The sequence below is a fragment of the Leptosomus discolor genome, chromosome Z (genome assembly GCF_034619465.1).
Source record: "Leptosomus discolor isolate bLepDis1 chromosome Z, bLepDis1.hap2, whole genome shotgun sequence".
NCBI classification, from domain to species: domain Eukaryota; kingdom Metazoa; phylum Chordata; class Aves; order Leptosomiformes; family Leptosomidae; genus Leptosomus; species Leptosomus discolor.
The window spans coordinates 48113730-48133771 of NC_141419.1; the positions used below are offsets into that span (position 1 = coordinate 48113730).

Below are 20042 nucleotides of genomic sequence, written 5' to 3' on the forward strand. Positions count from 1 at the left end.
ACTCAAGATGTCGGTGACAGCTTGGGAGAATAAGTTCTCTCATTTAATTCATGTATATTTGACTAGACATCCTTCACATTCAAATACACTGGTAGTAAAAGAAAGACCAGGGAAACTGTGGGCCCATTGCTGAATGAGGTGGATACCCTGGTGATGGAGGAAATGGAGAAGGCGCAGTTGTTGAATGCCACCTTTGCCTCAGTCTACTTCTAAAGCTGGCCCTCAGGAATCCCTGCCTCTGGCAGTAGGGGAAGAAGTCAGAAGAAAGGACGATTATCCCTTGGTCAAGGAGGATTGGGTTAGGGATCTTTTAGGTAAACTAGACACCCGTAAATCCATGGACCCTGATGAGACGCACCCACGAGTGTTGAGGTAGCCAGTGGATGCCATTGCAAAGCTGCTCTCCATCATCTTTGAAAGGTCATGGACGACAGGAGAGGTGCCAGAGGACTGGAGGATAGCCAGTGTAACTCCAGTCTTCAAGGGCAAGAAGGAGGACCCGGGAAACTATTGGCCAGTCAGACACACCTCCATTCCTGGGAAGGTGATGGAACAGCTCATTCTGGCTGTTACCTCCAAGCACATAGAGGAAAAGAAGATTATCAGTCAGTAGTCAGCATGGATTCAGTAAGAGGAAATCATGCTTGATCAATCTGATAGCCTTCTATGATAAAATGACTGGTTGGGTGGATGAGGGGAGGGCAGTGGATGTGGTCTACCTTGACCTTAATAAGGCCTTTGACACTGTCTCCCATCACATCCTCATAGGTAAGCTTAGGAAGTGTGGGATAGATGAGTGGACAGTGAGGTGGGTTGAGAATTGGCTGAAGGACAGAGCTCAGAGTGTTGTGATCACTGGTGGTGAGTCCAGCTGGAGGCCCGTAACTAGCCGTGTTCCCCAGGCTCAGTATTAGGGCCTGTCCTATTCATTATATTCATCAACAACCTAGGTGAAGGGACAGAGTGTATCCTCAGCAAATTTGCTGACAATATGAAGCCAGGAGGAGCAGCAGATACAGCGGAAGGCTGTGCTGCCATTCAGCGAGATCTGGACAGGCTGGAGAGCTGGGCAGAGAGGAACAAAATGAAGTTTAACAAGGGTTCTGCACCTGGGGAGGAATAACCCCATACACTAGTACAGGTTGGGGGTCAACCTGCTGGAGAGCAGCTCTACAGAGAGGGACCTGGGAGTTTTGGTGGAGAACAGGATGACCATGAGCCAGCAATGTGCCCTTGTGGCCAAGAAGGCCAATGGCATCCTGGGATGCATTAAGAAGAGAGTGGCCAGCAGGTCGAGGGTGGTCATCCAGTTCTGGGCCCCCCAATTCAAGAGAGACAGGGAACTACTGGATAAAGTCCAGTGGAGGGCTACTAAGATGATTAGGGGGCTGGAGCATGTCTCATACGAAGAAAGGTTGAGAGACCTGGGGCTCTTTAGCCTGGAGAAGAGAAGACTGAGAGGGGATTTTATCAACACTTATAAATATCTAAAGGGTGGGTGTCAAGAGGATGGGGCCAGGCTCTTCTCAGTGAGGCCCAGTGCCAGGACAAGGGGCAACAGGCACAAGCTGGAACACAAGAAGTTCCCCTTGAACATGAGGAAAAACCTCTTTACATTGAGGGTGGCAAACCACTGGAACAGACTGCCCAGAGAGGCTGTGGAGTCTCCTTCTCTGGAGATATTCAAAACCCATTTGGATGCATTCCTGTGTGAGTTCTAGGCTAACCTGCTTTGGCGGGGGAGTTTGACTAGATGATATCTAGAGGTCCCTTCCAACTCCTACCATTCTGTGATTCTGTGAAATGGACTAAAACTGACCCACATCTGCAGCCATTAAGACAAAAGGGTACACACACTATATATGGAGCAATTTAAGGACAACTGATCACTATACTAACAGTATTGAAGGGAAAATTATTATCTCTTTTCATAATCCATTTTATTTCCCTAAAAGCAGACAGGTTTAACAACTAAAAAAAATAACTATTCTATTATAAATTGTAATGAGAAACATCTTAAAGGTTTTCTTCCCATGACAAAACAGACACCCCACCCCCCCCCCCCCGCAAACCCAGGCATTAAAATACCATCTCCTTCCTTGGATAAAGTTATTCCTGATCTCAGTGGAACCCTACTACTCACTATCAAGTTAGTGGCAGGAGAGTTAAATAATTAACAGTCCCCATAAAAAACCAACAGATTTTAAAAAAGTAGAGGAAACAAGTAGTGCTGGAACTACTCTGTTAAGACAAGTCAGTCACAAGTAAAAGAACCAAAGAAAATATCAAGTTTTATTCCCCTGGGGAGAAGGTGCTTAACTCAAGCCAACATTAACACAACCACATTGCCTGATTTTTAAAGAATGCTTCTAAATAATCAGTGAATGTATGACTGGGGGCAATATACTCAAGAATAAATAATGAAACAGCCCTAACCCAAGGATACTTGTACATTATTTGTTATTACTATTTTTAAGACTGAGGTCCTGACTGGTTTATGATGTGACTGCACTAGCAAAGGACATTGCACCTCAAGAACGTGGGACTGGAAGGGAACCTTTGTTCTCCTTTCAGACTTCTGTGTGTTGCACCCATTTTTACACTGTTTTGTTCTTAGTTTTCTTTTTATACCTCATTAGAACTTGTTTTCTAGTCTTTCACTGCTGTAGTATAAGTGCCTGCTTCATCACTGTAGCTCAGCTAAGGTTTGTACTCAAGCCCAGATTCTCTGATTATTTTCACTGCGTCCCGACATTGACTCTGGGTCAGCTCTACAGTGAGCCAGCTGGCTCATCAGACAGGTGAAGACAGATACATACCTGGGGATCAGATACATTTGAATTCTGCCTCTGCAGGCACTATCGATGCAAACCTCTTGAGCTATGAGTGTGGCAAACTCTCCCAAGGAAGTGGTGGAGTCACCATCCCTGGAGGTGTTCAAAAAAACTTGTAGATGTGGCACTTCAGGACACAGTTTAGCAGGCATGGTGCTGTTGGGTTGATGGTTGGACTTGATCTTAGAGGTCTTTTCCAACCTTAATGATTCTATGATTCTATGATTATCCATAAATATAAATAATAGTTTTACAACCCTTGACTAATTTGAGTATTTATTATTCAGATTTCAAAATAATAGTGCCAACCCGACTTTAAGGAACGGTAAGTTCATTTCTTCATATACAACTACAAGATCAACCATTTTACATCTACCTTCATTTTTTCAAAGCATAAAAAAAATCCACTTAAACTTTGGTCTAAAGATACTTATTGCTGTATGGATATTCAGAGAAGCAAAAAAACCAAGCCAACAATTGCCCCAACACAGTGATTTTGCTCATGTTCTTTCTTACACAGCACTAGTTTATGCTTACTATTGCTAACAAACTAATCAAAGTAAACGGCAGACAGAACACCTTTTGATCTAATTGGTTACTACTTAAACATTTCTGTAGTGCTCTTTGAATATAAGCTAGGTAGAGACCAGAACACCACGAGAGATTTGGTACAGAAAAAAAAAGATGCAAGAAAGTCAACTTGCTCTGGACAGACTTCTACATAAGCTGTAATTAAAAGCCAAAGAAGGAAACAGAATTACTGTGAATTTAGGCACACGTAGTCCATACAGTCTACTTACGCAACTCAAACAAAAGTAAGACCAAGAATAATAATTCAGGAACTACACACCCGCAATGTCATGATACAGAGTCAGACCTATCTCTACATAGTGCTGCTACGTGTGAGGTCAATGTTGAACTGATTCTGCTCTTTGCTTTTGTCTTTCAAATAACATCTTAAAGCTGAATTAACTTTCAAATCCAGTTCGTCACACTCCCAACGGTAATTCTTGTCCCATGCCCTAAAGAAAGATTAGGCTGTTCCAGTGAAAGGTAAGTTGCACAGGAACTGCAAGACATGCAGATCTTTAGGTAGCACATAAAGCCACATTGGTTTTCAGTCAGCGTACCTAACTGAAAACAAAAGCAAATCAGTAGAAACCAATCCCTATTTTTAAAGTAGAGTCAATTATCTTCAGATAATGTAATTGAGAAGCCACAGTAAGAACAGGCCTAGGATCCTACTTAGGATGTAAAAACATACTATGTGAACTCATGCAAGCAAATTTCAGTTTCTAAAGAAAAAGAACCACAGAGTTCATGCCTATTGCTTTCAAAAATTTTTGGCATATAACACTTGCAGTATGTTTACCCAGGAAATTACATTCAATACCTGTTATTTCCAAGCTGTTAGGGATATGGTTTACAGACACCAATCAACAAACTTTCAAATGGAATGGATAATGAGGTGATGCTCTCCTGCTACACGGAAAGGAGCTTATTTTTTTTCAGTTCTGAAGATAACTAAGCGAAGACCACCAGCTTAATTAAACTTGTTGGTCATTACTGTTAACATGAGTACTTGCAATGATCACATCAGCCTTTAAGGTACGATGAATGGTTAATAAAGCCTGCAGCACCTTTGGTAGCAGGAGTCATTTTAAAAATTTAACAAACTCGACTGGTTGTCCCCTACAGTATCTATCAGCTATTTCAGCTCATACATTTCTTCAGCCTAGAACAGTATCTCACAACATAACACCTAAGCTGCAGTTAGACTAAACCAGGTGGCTACGACCAATACATGTAAAACACTACTACTGCTCCTAAATCACCTTAGGCTGCTTAATCATAACACCTGCCTCCATTACATCCACACACTCCTACACAAAAATTTAAGTGAAACTCATTAATTAGTTTATCTTTTTGTACCAAGTTGCAGGTTAATGTTTACAGAGAGAAGATAAAATAAAAAAAAAACCCACCTTCCCCTTAATTCTGTGCCTTAATTTGCTACACTCTAAAAAAACAACCCCCCTCCAAAAATTTAAGTAGGAGTAAGGAGTTGTAGGTTTCCCTAGTAATTTCCTAGCTACCGGAATTAGTATAAATGAGGTACAGAACTTCCTATTGTTTTCACCCTGTTTATTCCACTGAGAAACAAAGACACTTAACCTGTCAAAAGAAAAGTGAATTGACTATAAGTATACGGAGGCACTCATTCCTCAAATTAGACAGAAGCAGATTTGGTGAATTTATCTAACCAAAATGTGTCAAAAGACAGTACTTCAAAGCTGGACCAAATTAATAAAGGCAGCCATTTTATCAGACCTGCACACTGGGAAGCAAATGTGAAAAGAAAAATGTATACATATTTATGTCCAGTCTTCTATTCAAGTCACTTCAAACTGAACAGTTAGAAGAGAAATTAAGGCAAACTGGGAAAAAACCAGGAATGATAAAGATCTTCCTTTTACACAATAAAAATATATGAAGTGAAATACTCATCAGTAAAGAAGTTCTTGATGCTGATTCTAAGATACCAACTTTAGGTCTTAGAGAAGAGTACTTTGATTATAACTTTAACAATGACAGATACAGAAGAGAATGTCAACATCTGCTAATCCGTCATTTGTTTCTGCTGCACCAAAATAATGTCTACATTAAAAAAACACTCCACTTACCAAGTGCACTTATAGCATCCTCAAAAAGATTTGATCGAGATGTATCACCTGTTGTACTGTAAGATGAAGACAAGTGCAATGGTAATTACAAAACTTCGGAAAACTTCCTGTTTTTCAAAAAAAGCAGCAGCAGCTGTAACTCTAATAGCCCCTTTTGTTTCTAAAAAACCAATAAAGCTTTCCAAAGAGCTCTCTTTTGGTCTTATAGTGAGACCAGATTTTACAAACTTACAATGCTACGACTTCTAACACAAGGCCAACCTTCCCCCTTACCCCCCAATAGTTTGGCTCTTGCCCAGGGATTAGCCATCTGCTTGCTTGAATGCTTTAAAAGGTGGAAGAACAAGGTGGATTTTCAAAAACACACAGCAGTCTCACTAGCTGCTTCCCCATAGTCACTGGTTTGACCTCAATGAGGAGCCAAGGAGGTGAGTGGCAAGCACTTATTAAAAATTCAGTATCCTCCTTTCCCAGGAATATAAACTGCTAACATTTGCAATTACTCCATCTCAAGTTATAAAAGCTGTTAAATTACACGATTAAAGGCTCACTTCCATGAACACCAAGGAACACAGAGGCACCACACCATGCAGACGAACCCCAGTTAACTCAGTCAGAGCCAAGGGTGCCCCCTTCCTGGCTCCTCCCAGAGCTTCAGCTTAAAGCATCAACCCCTTGGTCTCGGGGTGACACCCCTGATAGGTCAATGGGAGCGGGTCTCCAGGTCTTCTTGCAGATCAAGGGCATTACTGCCTACAGGGTGGTGCTACTCACCATGGTGTGCCAGGAAAGAGCGTTTGGGGATTTCAAGACATATTATGGGATATCTAGGGGAAGAATGAAAGGCAGAGAAAGGCAAACAACAAAGGCACCCTCCACATGAAAAACATGGGTAAAGACAGCGAAAACAGGAGGAAAAAGGGCCAGTCACATATAAAAAGCACTTGCCTGGCCATGGCCTGCACCTTATCACCAGTCCATCCTGCTTCTAATTAAATTTCATTTCTAACTATTTTTCGTGCTGGGTGGTCTCCCAATTCTACATGCATGTGTGCATATGGAAGTCTAAGTGCCCACAACTGGACAGGAAACAATGAGTCACAGGGATCCACACAACTGTGGAGCCAGCAACTGCAGAGACCAGACACTGTGGAAGTCTCAGTGCCAGTAACCGGAGAAGGGGCCACAGGGGTCCATGTGCTCGGGGTGTTGGCAACTGAAGAGACTAGAGTACATCCATACTCTTTGTGGATGCATACGCTGGCATGTATGTAATCACCAGCAAGCATCAAGCTTGACTACAGTAAGTACGGTAAAAAGCTTGACAGGTGTCAAGGGTATTGAATGGCTGTAAGTCAGAGTCAGCTGCTGGAGAGACCGGAGTGTCTGAGAGAGGGGTCACTGGGAAGACCGTAATGTCTGTGGCCAGCTACTGGTAAGGTCACAGGCCTCAACCTACTAGCAGGGAGACCTCTTCATGTGTCCATGAATGAGGTGACTGGGAGACCAGGGGATCTAGGGACCAGCTACCATGTTCAGTGCATTTCTAGGGCCAGTTCCTGTATCAGCCACTGGAGCACAGCTGCAGGGCTTGGGCAGTCAGATGCCCAGGTACCAAAAACTTGGGAGACTGGGAGATCTAGGGGCCAGCTATCAGAACAGACTAAGGCCGGCTACTTGTATTATTCATTTGTACGTTTGTATGTACACATATTTTGCACCAGTGGGCTTTGCCCTGAGTAGCCAGAAGGGAACAGGGTGAGATGGCTGGTGTTATATGGTTGCTTGAGTGCTGGTTTTTTCCTACCTATGTTGACCTATGCAGCCAGCCATACATATATTACACATATTGTATGTATGTACTGGGAATACATGTTCAATTTTGATGCTTGATAGATGTGGGGACACGGAGCTGCAGCAGCCTTGCATCTATCAGGCTACCAGAGCTGGCAACTCCTAACAGCAAGTGAAAGATCATCAGATTAATCTAAATCAGTTTTCAGAAGATCCCACTAAAAATCTAACAAGGCATTTATAGAGATGCATTTTTTTAATGTATGAAACAATTTGTTCCAACAGGAATCCTTCATTAGTATCTACCATTAATAAGACTTACAACTAAAAAAGACCAAAGGTTAAACAGGACACCAGCTTTCTTGGCCATGGCTCAATAAGTATTCACCAGCCTTAGTAATTTAACTTCTAAAGCAAATCAGAAACAAGCAGTACTCACTGAAATCATGGCAGGTGGTAACAACAATGTATTTGCTAAGTTATTCTCTTGCTTCCTGTAAGTATGTACACTGAGGTTCCCTTACTGCAGTTTTACAACACTGCAATCTGCAGATGGAAAACCTGGAAAGCACTATTTCAGTATCAGAGATTTAATTTAATCTTTGAACCTAGTGGACAAACTGAGCAGCAAAAAACCCCACCCATTAACATTAAAAAAATGCAAAGTTATTCGACTAATAAATGAAGCTTCATTTCTATTTCATTTCTCAGAATTGTAAACTTAAATCAATTGGGTATTCAGTGCAAGAAATTTGTGATGACACTTTTAAGATACTAGTTTTGTTTCCTTATCATCAAATCACTATTTGATGGTGTTTAAATACAACCACTTCAAAAATTATCATCTTGGGCGGTATTCACATAAATAATACACAAATTGAAAACCAGTGTATGATAAATGAAGACCTGACACTATGGAGCACTTCAAGGGCCATTAAATGACAGTTAACGACATTTTCATCCCATGAAATAGTTAAGCAACTTAAAGTGAGTGAAAAAAGGCCACAGTATACAACACAGATGAAACCTCTGACTTCTATTTGATTTTCTTAAATGTAGAGAATTAAGGTTAAAAGCTATCCCAACTCCCGCAGCTATCTGCAGATAGGCCAAGGAGCATTTAGAAGAAATAAGCTTGTAGCTTTAAGACATTACATGATTAAGAGCAACACTATATCCTACATTTTGGAAGAAAAAGCTCTTTCCAGAAATTAAGAGACTCTTATCGAAATAAAGAACTTACAGTTTTAATCTATCATGACTCAAAACACAATCAGAGGTCTAGGAACAGGACAGGACATGCCCCTCTGAAGTCTTTAAGAGCTTTGTGAACAGTAGACCAATATCCTCAGCAGGTGAGTATCCTCAGTCTGAAAAGAAACTTGTGCCACAGTAACTGTGAAATGTCTAATGGGAGCACAAGTCTTGTGTCATTTAACTCTCCACACCATCAGTTTAACCGCAAGACCACACCCAACAGAAGAGGGAGGGACACTTCTTACCATCAATTAGCATTGAGCCAGAGAACGAAGTTACAGTTGAGAAAGAAGAAAAATTAAGTAGAACAGAGAAAATGATTGGATTAACACTGTAATGGAAAATTCAACTTAAAATCAGAACTAGAAGCAACAGGAATGGACAGGGAAGCCAGTTTTGGAGGCTTTTCATTCATACCTGTCAGTTGATGATGGGCTGACAGCAGCTGGGGCTTCGTGTGTTTTTTCTGCTGGCTTCTCTTCTTTAGGAGCACTCACAGGTGCCGATTCACAAGGAACTGCACCTGGTGCTGGTGGTGGAGGGACAGGAGCTGGCACAGGGGCAGCCACAGGGACTGGTGCAGGGACTGGTGTGGGAGCTGCAGTTGTTGAGCTAACAGCGGTAGTAACATCTGACTGCTGAGTCACTCCAGCTGCTGCTTTGGGCTATAGGAAGACAACAGAATTCAGACACAGCACAAAGCTCCTAAACCCATGCTTTCTATAGTCAACACATTGATCATGTCCTGTTAAGACCACTTGTGTTTGACATTGCTGCCTCAACACCAAGCATAACACTAAAACATTGCAAGACATTAAATCTGTAATGCCTTTTATTATGTTTAAACAGGCAACTGATAGTGTCACTACTTATTTAGACACCTAAGCAGTCACACTATGAGCATGAAGTGAAATGCAAAACTAAGATCTATTTATAGACTGCAATCCTGTAAACATGAAAACAATCTTATGTTTTACAAAAGTGCATCATTTAGAAGAAACTAAAACAGTTGTCAACAGACATCTGGCAAGTGTAACAAGCATAAGCTTTTCCCACCACTTAAATTTGGAAGAAAGTGACAAAGACAGAAATCACATTTCATTATGAATGTTATTTGCTGGAAAACGAGATGCCAGAAAATTTAAGCTTAACCTGCAACAAGGTTTACTTACGCACTCTTTCCATTCAAAGCACTACATAAATAACATTTCACGTACTTCAGTACTGTAGCGAGCACCAAAAATCCAGCAGAATCAAGGACTACCAAATCTACAGCAACAAATTTAGAGTTGGTAATACTTGCATATAATTGTGATTTAATCTTCACATCTCTACTGGAAACATGAATTTTGCTTGGATGCAGTATTAATCCCTTTATGTAGAAATTACACTTCTCAGAACGCATGTAGCTTCCAGCTAAGGTACAGACATACGTTTTTGAAAGCTGTACTACTCTAGTCCCTTACCTATGAATATGCTTAAGAACTGGCAAGGCTGACCCCCATCTCTGCCTTACAAAGAGAAATAGCTGAACTTTAACAAAACATAACTACTTATTCAAGACGAATCACTTTCAAACAACGTTTGCTTAAACTAGGAAAAATGTATTTCCTCCTTTTGTCTGAAAGGAGCGTTTGAGAATGAATAGCTTCCAACATGATGGGCACAATAAAGAGCATTTTAAAAAGCATTCAAAGAAAAACACTGAAATACGTCTGACCATCAGACAAAGCTAGCAGTTGTGCTTATGTGACAGGGCATGTCTTACCCAGAAAAGAATCAAGGAAAGGGAAACTGAGCTTAAAGACTTAGCAAAAAGACTGTAACACTGAAGAAATGCCCAAGTTCAAAACACAAGTCCTTTAATATACATTTAGCAGTTCTTCATGGAAGTCTGTGTTTCTTCTGCTATAAACAAAGTGAAAGCTGTACTCTGAAATCCCATCTGCACTTGCTTTCTCGTACTGATAAATGCCTCTTCTCCTGGCAAACCACAGACTACAACGCTATTTGCTCAGGAAGACAGCAGTAACAGTTACATTCAAACAGAGAAGCTAATGAGCCAATACCAGATAGAAGTGAAGGGCAACTGAATACAGTTTTTCTTCGTCAGAAGGAGGACCTCTAACTGCACAATTAATTCTCAAGACAGATATCAAGTCAGTTTTATTCAGATTCCAAGGGTCTGAAATGCCTAGAAAATCAGTGGCTTGATTCCCAGAAGCAATCTGGTGACTGGTTAAGAGGAGAGATACTTCAAATACATGTCACAACCACTCCCTTTAATTTGCCATTGTAGTCATTCAAAACTCATAGGTTTGTTGATTGGCATACGTATCCTTTCTCTACTGCTTTACACTGTTTAGCTTGACAAAAGAAACAGCTGTGAGTTTTGAAAAGCAACAGGGCAAGACTGGAAGTGTTCTGTATGGAGGACTTAGTAACGAACTAGTTTTCCTTCTTCCTTTTAATAACATCACTGGAAAAATAACACAGGGACAAGAAAGAAGAAACAGTAAAATCAACCACTGGCCAATTTTTTCTTTGATGTAAACATCAAGCACAGAACAGCAATAGCACTCAGCGTAGGCATATGAGGACAAGCATTTGTTTTTGCTGACCAAAACTTTCATATGATCAAATTCCACTGGTTTCAAGGCTAGGCATAGACACTCATCACAATGAAAAAGAATTAAATGAATGCAATTTCCTTTTAAAAAATAAGGACTACTCACTTTTGTCACCATAACCACCACAAAGTTCTTCTCATCAATTTTGTATTCTTTAAGAGCAGTATCATCATTAAGGATTTTACCTGGCAAATTAAACAGATACAAATTAAGAAGTTATTTAACAGATTATTAGATGATCTTGGGATTCCCTCATACACAGTTCCAAAAAAATCCATAAAAACATGCTCTATGCAGATTTAAAAACATTAATAACCCTACAAAAAGTGCTTTGGTTATTAAGCTTTGGCAGTAGAGCTACAAATAATTTTCCTCCTGTGATGTCCACAGTGCTAGTTACTTGAAGGCTGTTGCCAGAAATGTTGAATATACTTCAAATCGTTTAAAGCAGAAGTGTCAAATCTAAAGAAAGATTCATTTGACCTTTAACACAGACACAAGCAATGCAGAGGAAAGGCTTTAGCACACAATAAGCTTAACTGAATAACTTAACGCCTGCTCACACACTCCAGACACAATAAGAAAATTCCTTCCTGCTTGTTTTGTTTGCCCTTCAGATGTAGTAATCTAAGTTCCCTGCCACAAAGTTTATCTGCATTTACATAAGTTTGTGACTTTGAAACTCTTAATAATTTGTCCCTAAAAGGCTAAAGCATTAGAAAAAGCTAAAACCATTCCATATCCTGCTACCTCGATGGAAGGATGAAAAACCAAAATTATACGACAAAACCAGAAACATTTGTTTTGTATACTACCACCTGTGATGTTTCATAAGCAGAGATGGAACTGTGGCAAAGTATATTTGCCTCATGTCTACAAGAACTCAGAAACACATTAAACCACGTAGACTTTTGGGGTTGTTTTCTAGGATAACTTGATTTAGAGGCAGTACCGCAAATCAAAAAATTAAGTCTGTATTTCAGTGAGTTTTATAGCACCTATTTCTACTACAGAATTTTCAGGAAATATTTTACGTTTTCAATTGATTCCTTTTCTGAAGATGTGCCAAGTACCACTTCACTATTTCAAGAGGAAGATACACATTCTCATGGCCATTCTCAGTGGTAGTCGAATACACCACTTAACTGTAATTAGCAGGACACACGCTGATGATTGCAAGGAGATCAAGCAATCCATATGCATTATGGCTCTTGGAACACAAACGAGGTGGCACTGTCCTATTCTCTACAGGTTCCACCAGTCTTGCAGGTCAAATACTCAAGAAGACATTATAGGTACTGTAGTAGTAGTAATACCTGTAGCAGATGGTGCAGCATCTGATTCAGCACCTACATGGGTTTACTTAGAATTTTCTGGTTTATAGGCACTTTGAGGAAGCAGCTTTTATATGCAGACTTCTACCTTTTCAGGACACATCACAGTCAGGGTTTCTAGACTTTACCCTAATACAGATGACAACACAACAGATCTACCTTATCGCTGATTGGCATAACCTTTTGTCCTGGGTTTGGCTAGGATAGGGTCAATTTTCACCAGAAGCTGGGAAGGGGCACAGCCGGGACTGCCAAACTAAACTAGCCAAGGGGTATGTTATACCATGCTGACGTCATGGTCAGTATATAAGGGGAAGCACCAGCGGGAAGGCCTGTGTGGCATGGTGCGGCGGGCAGTCCAGACGATGAGCTGTTGTGTTCCCTGTCTCTCCCTGTATATTATTTCATTAGTGGTGTTGTTGTTACCATTGTTTCTTCTCTCCTTGTGTTGTTCCATTAAATTGTTCCTATCTCAGTCCGTGGGGTTTGACCCTTTTCCTCCGATTCTCCTCCTCACCCCTCCACGGGGGGGAGGGTGAGCGAGCGGCCGTGTGGTGCCCTGCTCCCGGCTGGGCCCAAACCACAACAGTCCTTTTGGTGCCCACTGTGGGGCCTGATAGGTTGAGATAATGGCAGATCTGGCCAGACCGCGTTGAGAGTTTGTCATACACATTTGTTATATTAGTTAAGTGACCGCTGTCACCATGTTGGTTCGTCTGTTCGCGTGGTGGTGCTGTGTAAAACTCGTACGTGCACTATGTGCTCCCTGCGGTGATGTCTGTGACCGCTGGGAGGGGGATCAGGACTGTCATCTTGCTGCACCAGCTAATGTCGACTTACAATATGATTGCATCGCTTGTCATGAGGTTCAGCTGGCATTTCTGTGCAGCATTGCTGTCATGCCCATTCTTCAGGTGCCTCCTCTCGGAATTCGTTACTAATCGCACCCAGTCCATGGGAGGGACAAAGGGGGGATACTTTCTCCCACTCTTCCACATCTCCTTCTGCCTTCAGGCTTATTATAGCAGCTTTTGGGAATTTTGAATACCCCTGGGATGCCCAAATCAGCATGTTCTTATTGCTGTGTCTCCTGAATGTGTCCCAGGTATTGTCCAGGGTTAAACAACATTTTTGCAACAATATCACCCAGAAATCTGTCCTGAGGCTGGATAACTGTAAGCGGCACGCTGTGTGGGAGAGTGTGGGCAAGTGCCTAGGACAGTGGTCACCCCCAGTGTTTTGGAATTTCACCCCTGAACAACTTCAGAACCCTGAAAAACTAGTAAAACATTTGGAAAACGTATGCTATCACCCAGGCAATTCCAGAGTCACAAATCACTGCAACATGCTGGGGCCTGGCCCATGCCTACTGAGCCCTTCTCAACACTACTCAGTGCCCTCAAGGGGAAGAAAAGGTCTCTGGACCTGAAAACAGAGTAATAGGCACTACAGCTGAACTAGAGAACCAACCTGTGCTGGTATTAGTTGCCCCTATAGAGAAGAAGTACACAAAAAAATCGGTCCGCTTAGTGAGGTAAATCCACTTGGGCTGCTGAACTATGGCAAGATATTGCTGCTCAGCTAGAGAACCTGGTTGTGAAAGTATGTCATGTGGATGCTCATGTACCCAAGAGTAGGGCCACTGAAGAACATCAAAACAGCAGGTAGACCAGGCTGCTAAGATTAAAGTGGCTCAGGTGGATTTGGACTGGCAGCATAAGCATTCATAGCTCAGTGGGCCCATGACAACTCAGGCCACCAAGGAAGGGATGCAACATATAGATGGGCTCATGATTGAGGGGTGGACTTGACCATGGACACTATCGCACAGGTTATCCATGAGTGTGAAACATGGGCTGCGATCAAGCAAGCCAAGCGGTCGAAGCCGCTGTGGTATGGAGGGAGACGGCTGAAATACAAATATGGGGAGGCCTGGCAGACCGACTGTATCACACTCCCACAGACTCGCCAAGGCAAGTGCCATGTGCTTACAACGGCGGAAGCAACCACCAGATGGCTGGAAACATAATGCTGTGCCCCATGCCACTGCCTGGAACACTATCCTGGGCCCTGAAAAACAGGTCTTATGGCGACATGGCACCCCAGAAAGGACTGAGTCAGACAATGGGACCCATTTCCGAAACAACCTCTTAGATACCTGGGCCGAAGAGCATGGCATTAAGTGGGTATATCACATCCCCTATCATGCACCAGCCTCTGGGAAGATTGAACAATGCAATGGTCTGCTAAAAACCACACTGAGAGCAATGGGGAGTGGGACCTTCCAACACTGAGATACACATTTACAGAAGCCACCTGGTTTGTAAACACTAGAAGATCTACCAATTGAGATGGCCATGCCCCATCAAACCTCCTACATACTGCAGAGGGAGAAAAAGTACTCGTAGTGCACATGAAGAGGTTGTTAGGAAAGATAGTTTGGATCAGTCCTGCTGCAGGCAAAGGCAAACCCATGTGTGGGACTGCTTTTGCTCAAGGACCTGGGTGCACTTGGTGGGTGACGTGGAAGGATGGGGAAGTTTGATGCGTACCTCAAGGGGATTTAATTGTGGGTGAGAATAGCCAGTGAATTAAACTGTGTGATGTTAATTGCTAGATAAGACTGCCATTGTATGCTGCCACTACCACAGTCGCTGTATGTCATATCAGTGGTGTTACAGTGAGAGTCACTCAAATCAATGGAGGATGGACTTTGATGAAGCAGAGTGAGAGTCAGCGGTGATGGAACTTGAACTGGCTTCAGCAAATGGCGGCCAGCAACTTGCTTAAGATCAACATCTTCAACATGCAGACTGTGAGAATGGCCCATATGAAACACACCAGCTGTAGGCTCCAGATGCAGCAAGCAGCAATCCAACACCATCACCTCCGACAGATGGAACTCCAAAGTGTAGGATCTGGGCATGATGTAGGTGGTATAGAATAACAGGTGGATAATGTCCTGGGTTTGGCTAGGATAAGGTTAATTTTCACCAGAAGCTGGGAGGGGGGCACAGATGGGACAGCCAAACTGAAGTAGCCAAAGGGTGTTCGATACCATGCTGACATCGTGCTCTGTATATAAGGGGCAGCGGTGGGAAGGCGTGCACACAAGAGCGGTGCAGCAGGCAGTCCGGGTGCTGAGCTGTTGCGTTCAGTGTCTCTTGCTGTACCTATTATTTCACCAATATTATTGTTGTTGTTTCTTCTCTCCTTGTGTCATTAAACTGTTATTAAACTGTTCTTATCTCAGCCTGTGGGGTTTGACCCTTTTCTCCATGGGGGGGAGGGGGAGGGGCATGCAAGCGGCTGCATGGTGCCTGCTCCCAGCTGGGCCCAAACCACACCTTTTCTTTAAAAAAAAACTGCAAGCATTTTTAATAACAAATGGTATACTTTTAATCAAGTTCAGTTAGGATATCACTCTGTTTTACCAAACTATGAAAACTCTAAAGCTCCTTTTAATCAAAGTAAAAATATCATCAATATATCCTTGTTGCATCTCTTGTCCAAAGGAAAAAAAACAATCAACCTCTGGATGGCCTTCTATTCTAAATCTCATTTCCTACACTTCCTACTGCTTGTAAGGATTATACAATGCTGCAGATAAATTCTGGCTTCTGAAAACGCTCAAGTGACATTGTATGATCTTACACAACCCTTGATTTTTTTACTCATAGAAATACAATATTAAGAGCATCATGCAATTATACATATTGCACAAGGCCTTCTGCCTTGTTTGTATTTCTTCATTATACATGTGACTTTTACCTTCATGTTCTTCATGTGCATTCCTTTCACTGAAGTACAGGGGACATAAAACCTCCTAAGAAACATAGTCCTGAGGAGTCTATACAAACACAGAGAGACTCCCAAATTCTCTTTCATGAGCATCTTTCTATTGTGATATGAGGCTTTAGCTTACTAGATGTGGAAAACCAACACTGTTTACAAAGCAGTACATAGAAGAAGTCAAAAGACCACCAAAGTTTCTTTCAAGCACTGTTTGAGAGGAAAAAGTACAAGGAATAGTTCTGACATGAAGTGAGAACCAAAAAACTGGATCCGTGTATTAGCACCAGAATAGACCAGTCAGGTAGAAAACAGTAAAAAAAAAACTGCAAAAAAAATTCAAACTCTGTTAGCTCAAATAAATAAATTTCATGTCTTTAAACAATATTAGACTGCTTTTTGCTAGCTCATAATGCACGTTTCTAATGACAGAGCTTAAAAGTATTGGAAGTACCTTCGTACAGCAAGGACTTAGTGGTGGGTTTCCTTTGTTAATACAAAAGAGATAAACTGATTTTTAATTCTCTGAGGTATATACAGCAACGCTTCAGCTATACAAAGCATAAACTGAACAGAAAACAATGAGTTAACCAAGAACATGAAATGTGATCTGCTTAAATCCCCATTTCTTGTAACAAAAGCTATCTCTACTTCACCTAGCACTCCCCATCCAGGACTAAAGCAGCTAGCATATAATGCTGTAAGAGCAAAGATACAACAGACACGTATGTATTAAAACCTGAAAAGTTCTGATCCAAAATTAAGAGTTCCTTTTGTCGACGTTTGTTGTTGGTTTAGTTTTGTGTTTGTTTTTTTAAACCTGTTTGCATTCCAGTATTTACAATCCTTAGAGGACTTAGCGTTCACATCAAAGTCAAAGGAGAATATAAAAAATGAGGTAGATTCAGACGCAGTATCTTCAGAATATCCATTACCTGCATAAATTAGTTTTTGGCCAGCTACTGGAAAAGCATCTTTCCCCCTTTCTGATTCAATCTTCTCTTTCAGTGCCTTCACCTAAAGCACAGAAATAGTCTTAATGAAAAAAAAAAGTTTCAAAATACAAACCTAATTAAGTACACTTTGTTCTAAGTTTTAAATACTAAAAAGTAGTTTTCAGTCATATCTTGATCATGTCAAGTACATTGTAACCACTTACAGAGCAACATGTTCCCTTCCCAAATAATCTCTTGTTCTTAATAAGTAACTAATTTCTCCATGAGAAGTCTTTTAAGTATGAGTTTACAATGCAGTGAAAAATTGAGAAATTTGGGCAAAAAATTATTTTATCTACTGACCCATCTCCCCTCCCTGCTCTTTCTCTGAATGCAGTTTCTCTATACACAGCTGACAGCTTTCGTCATCATAATGACTTTTCAGGGAATGCTTGTTTTTTTTGCTAAGGTCACCATGACATTCGATTTAACTCACTGGAATGACTTGAAGCCTGGATACGCAAAGACCTGTGCAAACTGTCCAGTTGTTCATTTTATATAAGTAGTTTTCAACTCTTTCCCCTCCCCTGTAATTTTTAGAGCTTCGCATAGCAATTTTAAGCCTACACATGAAAGTGTTTTACCTTATTTACTTGTTTATGCAGACCACTGACATCCACATTTTCAGAGCACCACATACAAGAGCTCAAATGACACTGTTGTCATGTATGAGAATGCCAGTATTCTCTAGAAAAGGCTGCATAACTTTATCTGGAGGAGATAAAGGATGCTCCTGCAGAAGCATTTCTGTACTGACACATTTAAAATCATGTTTTAAGACAAACTGCCTGTACACAAACATTCGTTTTTCTTGCCTCCTGACGGACAGACGCAATGTATGTAAAACAGAGGCAACCAACGTTAAGAACTTATTACTACACCCTAACTCCATCTTCTAAAGTTGGGTTTTTTTTCTGAATATACATATGCTTTTTTCATTAAATGCTGCAACTGATATGCATATACCTAGCTATTTAACCAGATAACCACATGAAAATGTGTTTACCTTGACAGCTTAATCAGTCTGGCAACTATTTGTGCCTCAGGTAGCTGTAATAGCTAGTATTACCATTTTGTGTTAATTTTTAAAGCTGTAGCTCACTATTACGGTTGCTTCAGTAATAAATACACTGAAACAGTATTTTCAGGTGCTAAATGGTTACCTATTTACTGAGAAGCTTAGTGAGTCTCAGCATAATTAACACCTGTCATCCACTTCACACGCTAGTCACACTTCCTGGCATCACTTTATTCTTCTGTTAATGTCTCGGGCCTTCATGTTACCCTTCCCCTTTTCCTTCATTAGTCCCCTTGTTGCTTCTCTCTTTTCCTCTCAGATGTTATTTCTGTGTGTCTTTATCAGTCTCTTTACCAGGCTAATCCGTTCAGTTTACATATTTGGTCCAAAAGGGACAAACCAAACTTTAACACTCACAATTGAGCTGCATCTTTTCAGCAGGATACATAAAAAGGAGTGTTTGTTTTACCAGGCTTCATGACCCAGCAAAGCAGGCCTGCAGAATCAAACATCTTCTCTAAGCTTATACCTGATGTAGGTGATTAAATCACTATCCACACAAGGATAGAGAACATAACATATGATTTCCCTCTACAGGACCACACCAAAATAGGCAGCCAACTCTTTTTTTCCTCAGCAGATGGAGGAAGGATGCTCTTAGTATTCTTATTACACATGATATTCCAGCACCTGCCAAAAGCTTTAGAATCAGTCTGCAGCCAGCCAGTTGCTCTTCCACAGCAAAACTAACAGCAGCTCGCTGCCATCCATAAGCCTTCAGGCAGGGTCAAACCACTATACTCATTTTAATAAAAATCTGCATCATTCTCATGCACTTAACAAGTCTGTTCTATACCTGGATTTACATTTATTTTAAAAGAATATTTCCTTGAAAACTAGAAATCTAATTTGTGAATTCCTCCCCAATTATTACTTAAGGCTGGAGGTTACTCACCTTACAACTGAACAGTCTGCTTAGGCCACAGGTAAGCCATCAAGCAGCTTTTCCTGAACTTTGAAGTACTAGATACTTTGGGTGACTCCACTTAAGTGTCCTGCACCCACAAGGGCAAATTAACCCCCTGAATCATGTAAAAAGCCTGTTATGATTAAAAATCCCTACTTTTTAACACACTGCTTACCTATTCACAATCTATGCTAATTTTGAATGATTTGTACTAATCACTCAAAAACGGTGTCTCAAAGCTTCTTCTTTCATTCATAGTCACCATATTTGTCCAGATGTTAAACCAGATGTGTAACAAATATTGTAATGGGATCAGCAGGTATCATCTATTTTGAGAGAGAAAATTAAGCTTGTTCACGTCCACTGCACTCAATCAAGCTACTGGTCTCAAACATCTGCTTTGCCTCACTCACGTTTTAGCGTTTCAGTTTTATTCCAGACTAGTCTTTTTCCTACAAGGAACAAAACCAAAATCTGTTCTCTCAAAAATGTCTGAAGAGTTAAATGTGATAATTTAGGTCAGGACACACTAAACATATGTTTAATTAGTACACAATAATTGGATCCCTGGGAAGGAGTTAAGATACATTTACTGCAGTAAAATATTGACAGTAAAATTCTAACGATCCATTTGCCTTTGCTGTTCACCTCGTGTGCAGTGAATCCGAGAAAACTCAGTAACAACTAAGTGTTATTAAGCAGGTATTCTTTATTGCAGCACTGGGCAGCATGGGGGA

General features: G+C 41.1%; 1 protein-coding gene across 2 annotated transcripts in view; it reads right to left on the reverse strand.

The window, feature by feature from the left end:
• The window catches only part of RAD23B (RAD23 nucleotide excision repair protein B), a 51463-nt gene that overhangs the window by 12149 nt on the left and 19272 nt on the right, over positions 1 to 20042 (reverse strand). For both annotated transcript variants that reach the window (XM_086479403.1, XM_086479402.1), the window contains exons 2-5: positions 17261 to 17342; positions 11305 to 11384; positions 8987 to 9234; positions 5519 to 5574 (exon numbers count right to left, since the gene is read on the reverse strand). In XM_086479403.1, the coding sequence (XP_086335529.1) occupies positions 5519 to 5574; positions 8987 to 9234; positions 11305 to 11384; positions 17261 to 17342 (466 nt within the window). The remainder of the gene's footprint in view (positions 1 to 5518; positions 5575 to 8986; positions 9235 to 11304; positions 11385 to 17260; positions 17343 to 20042) is intronic.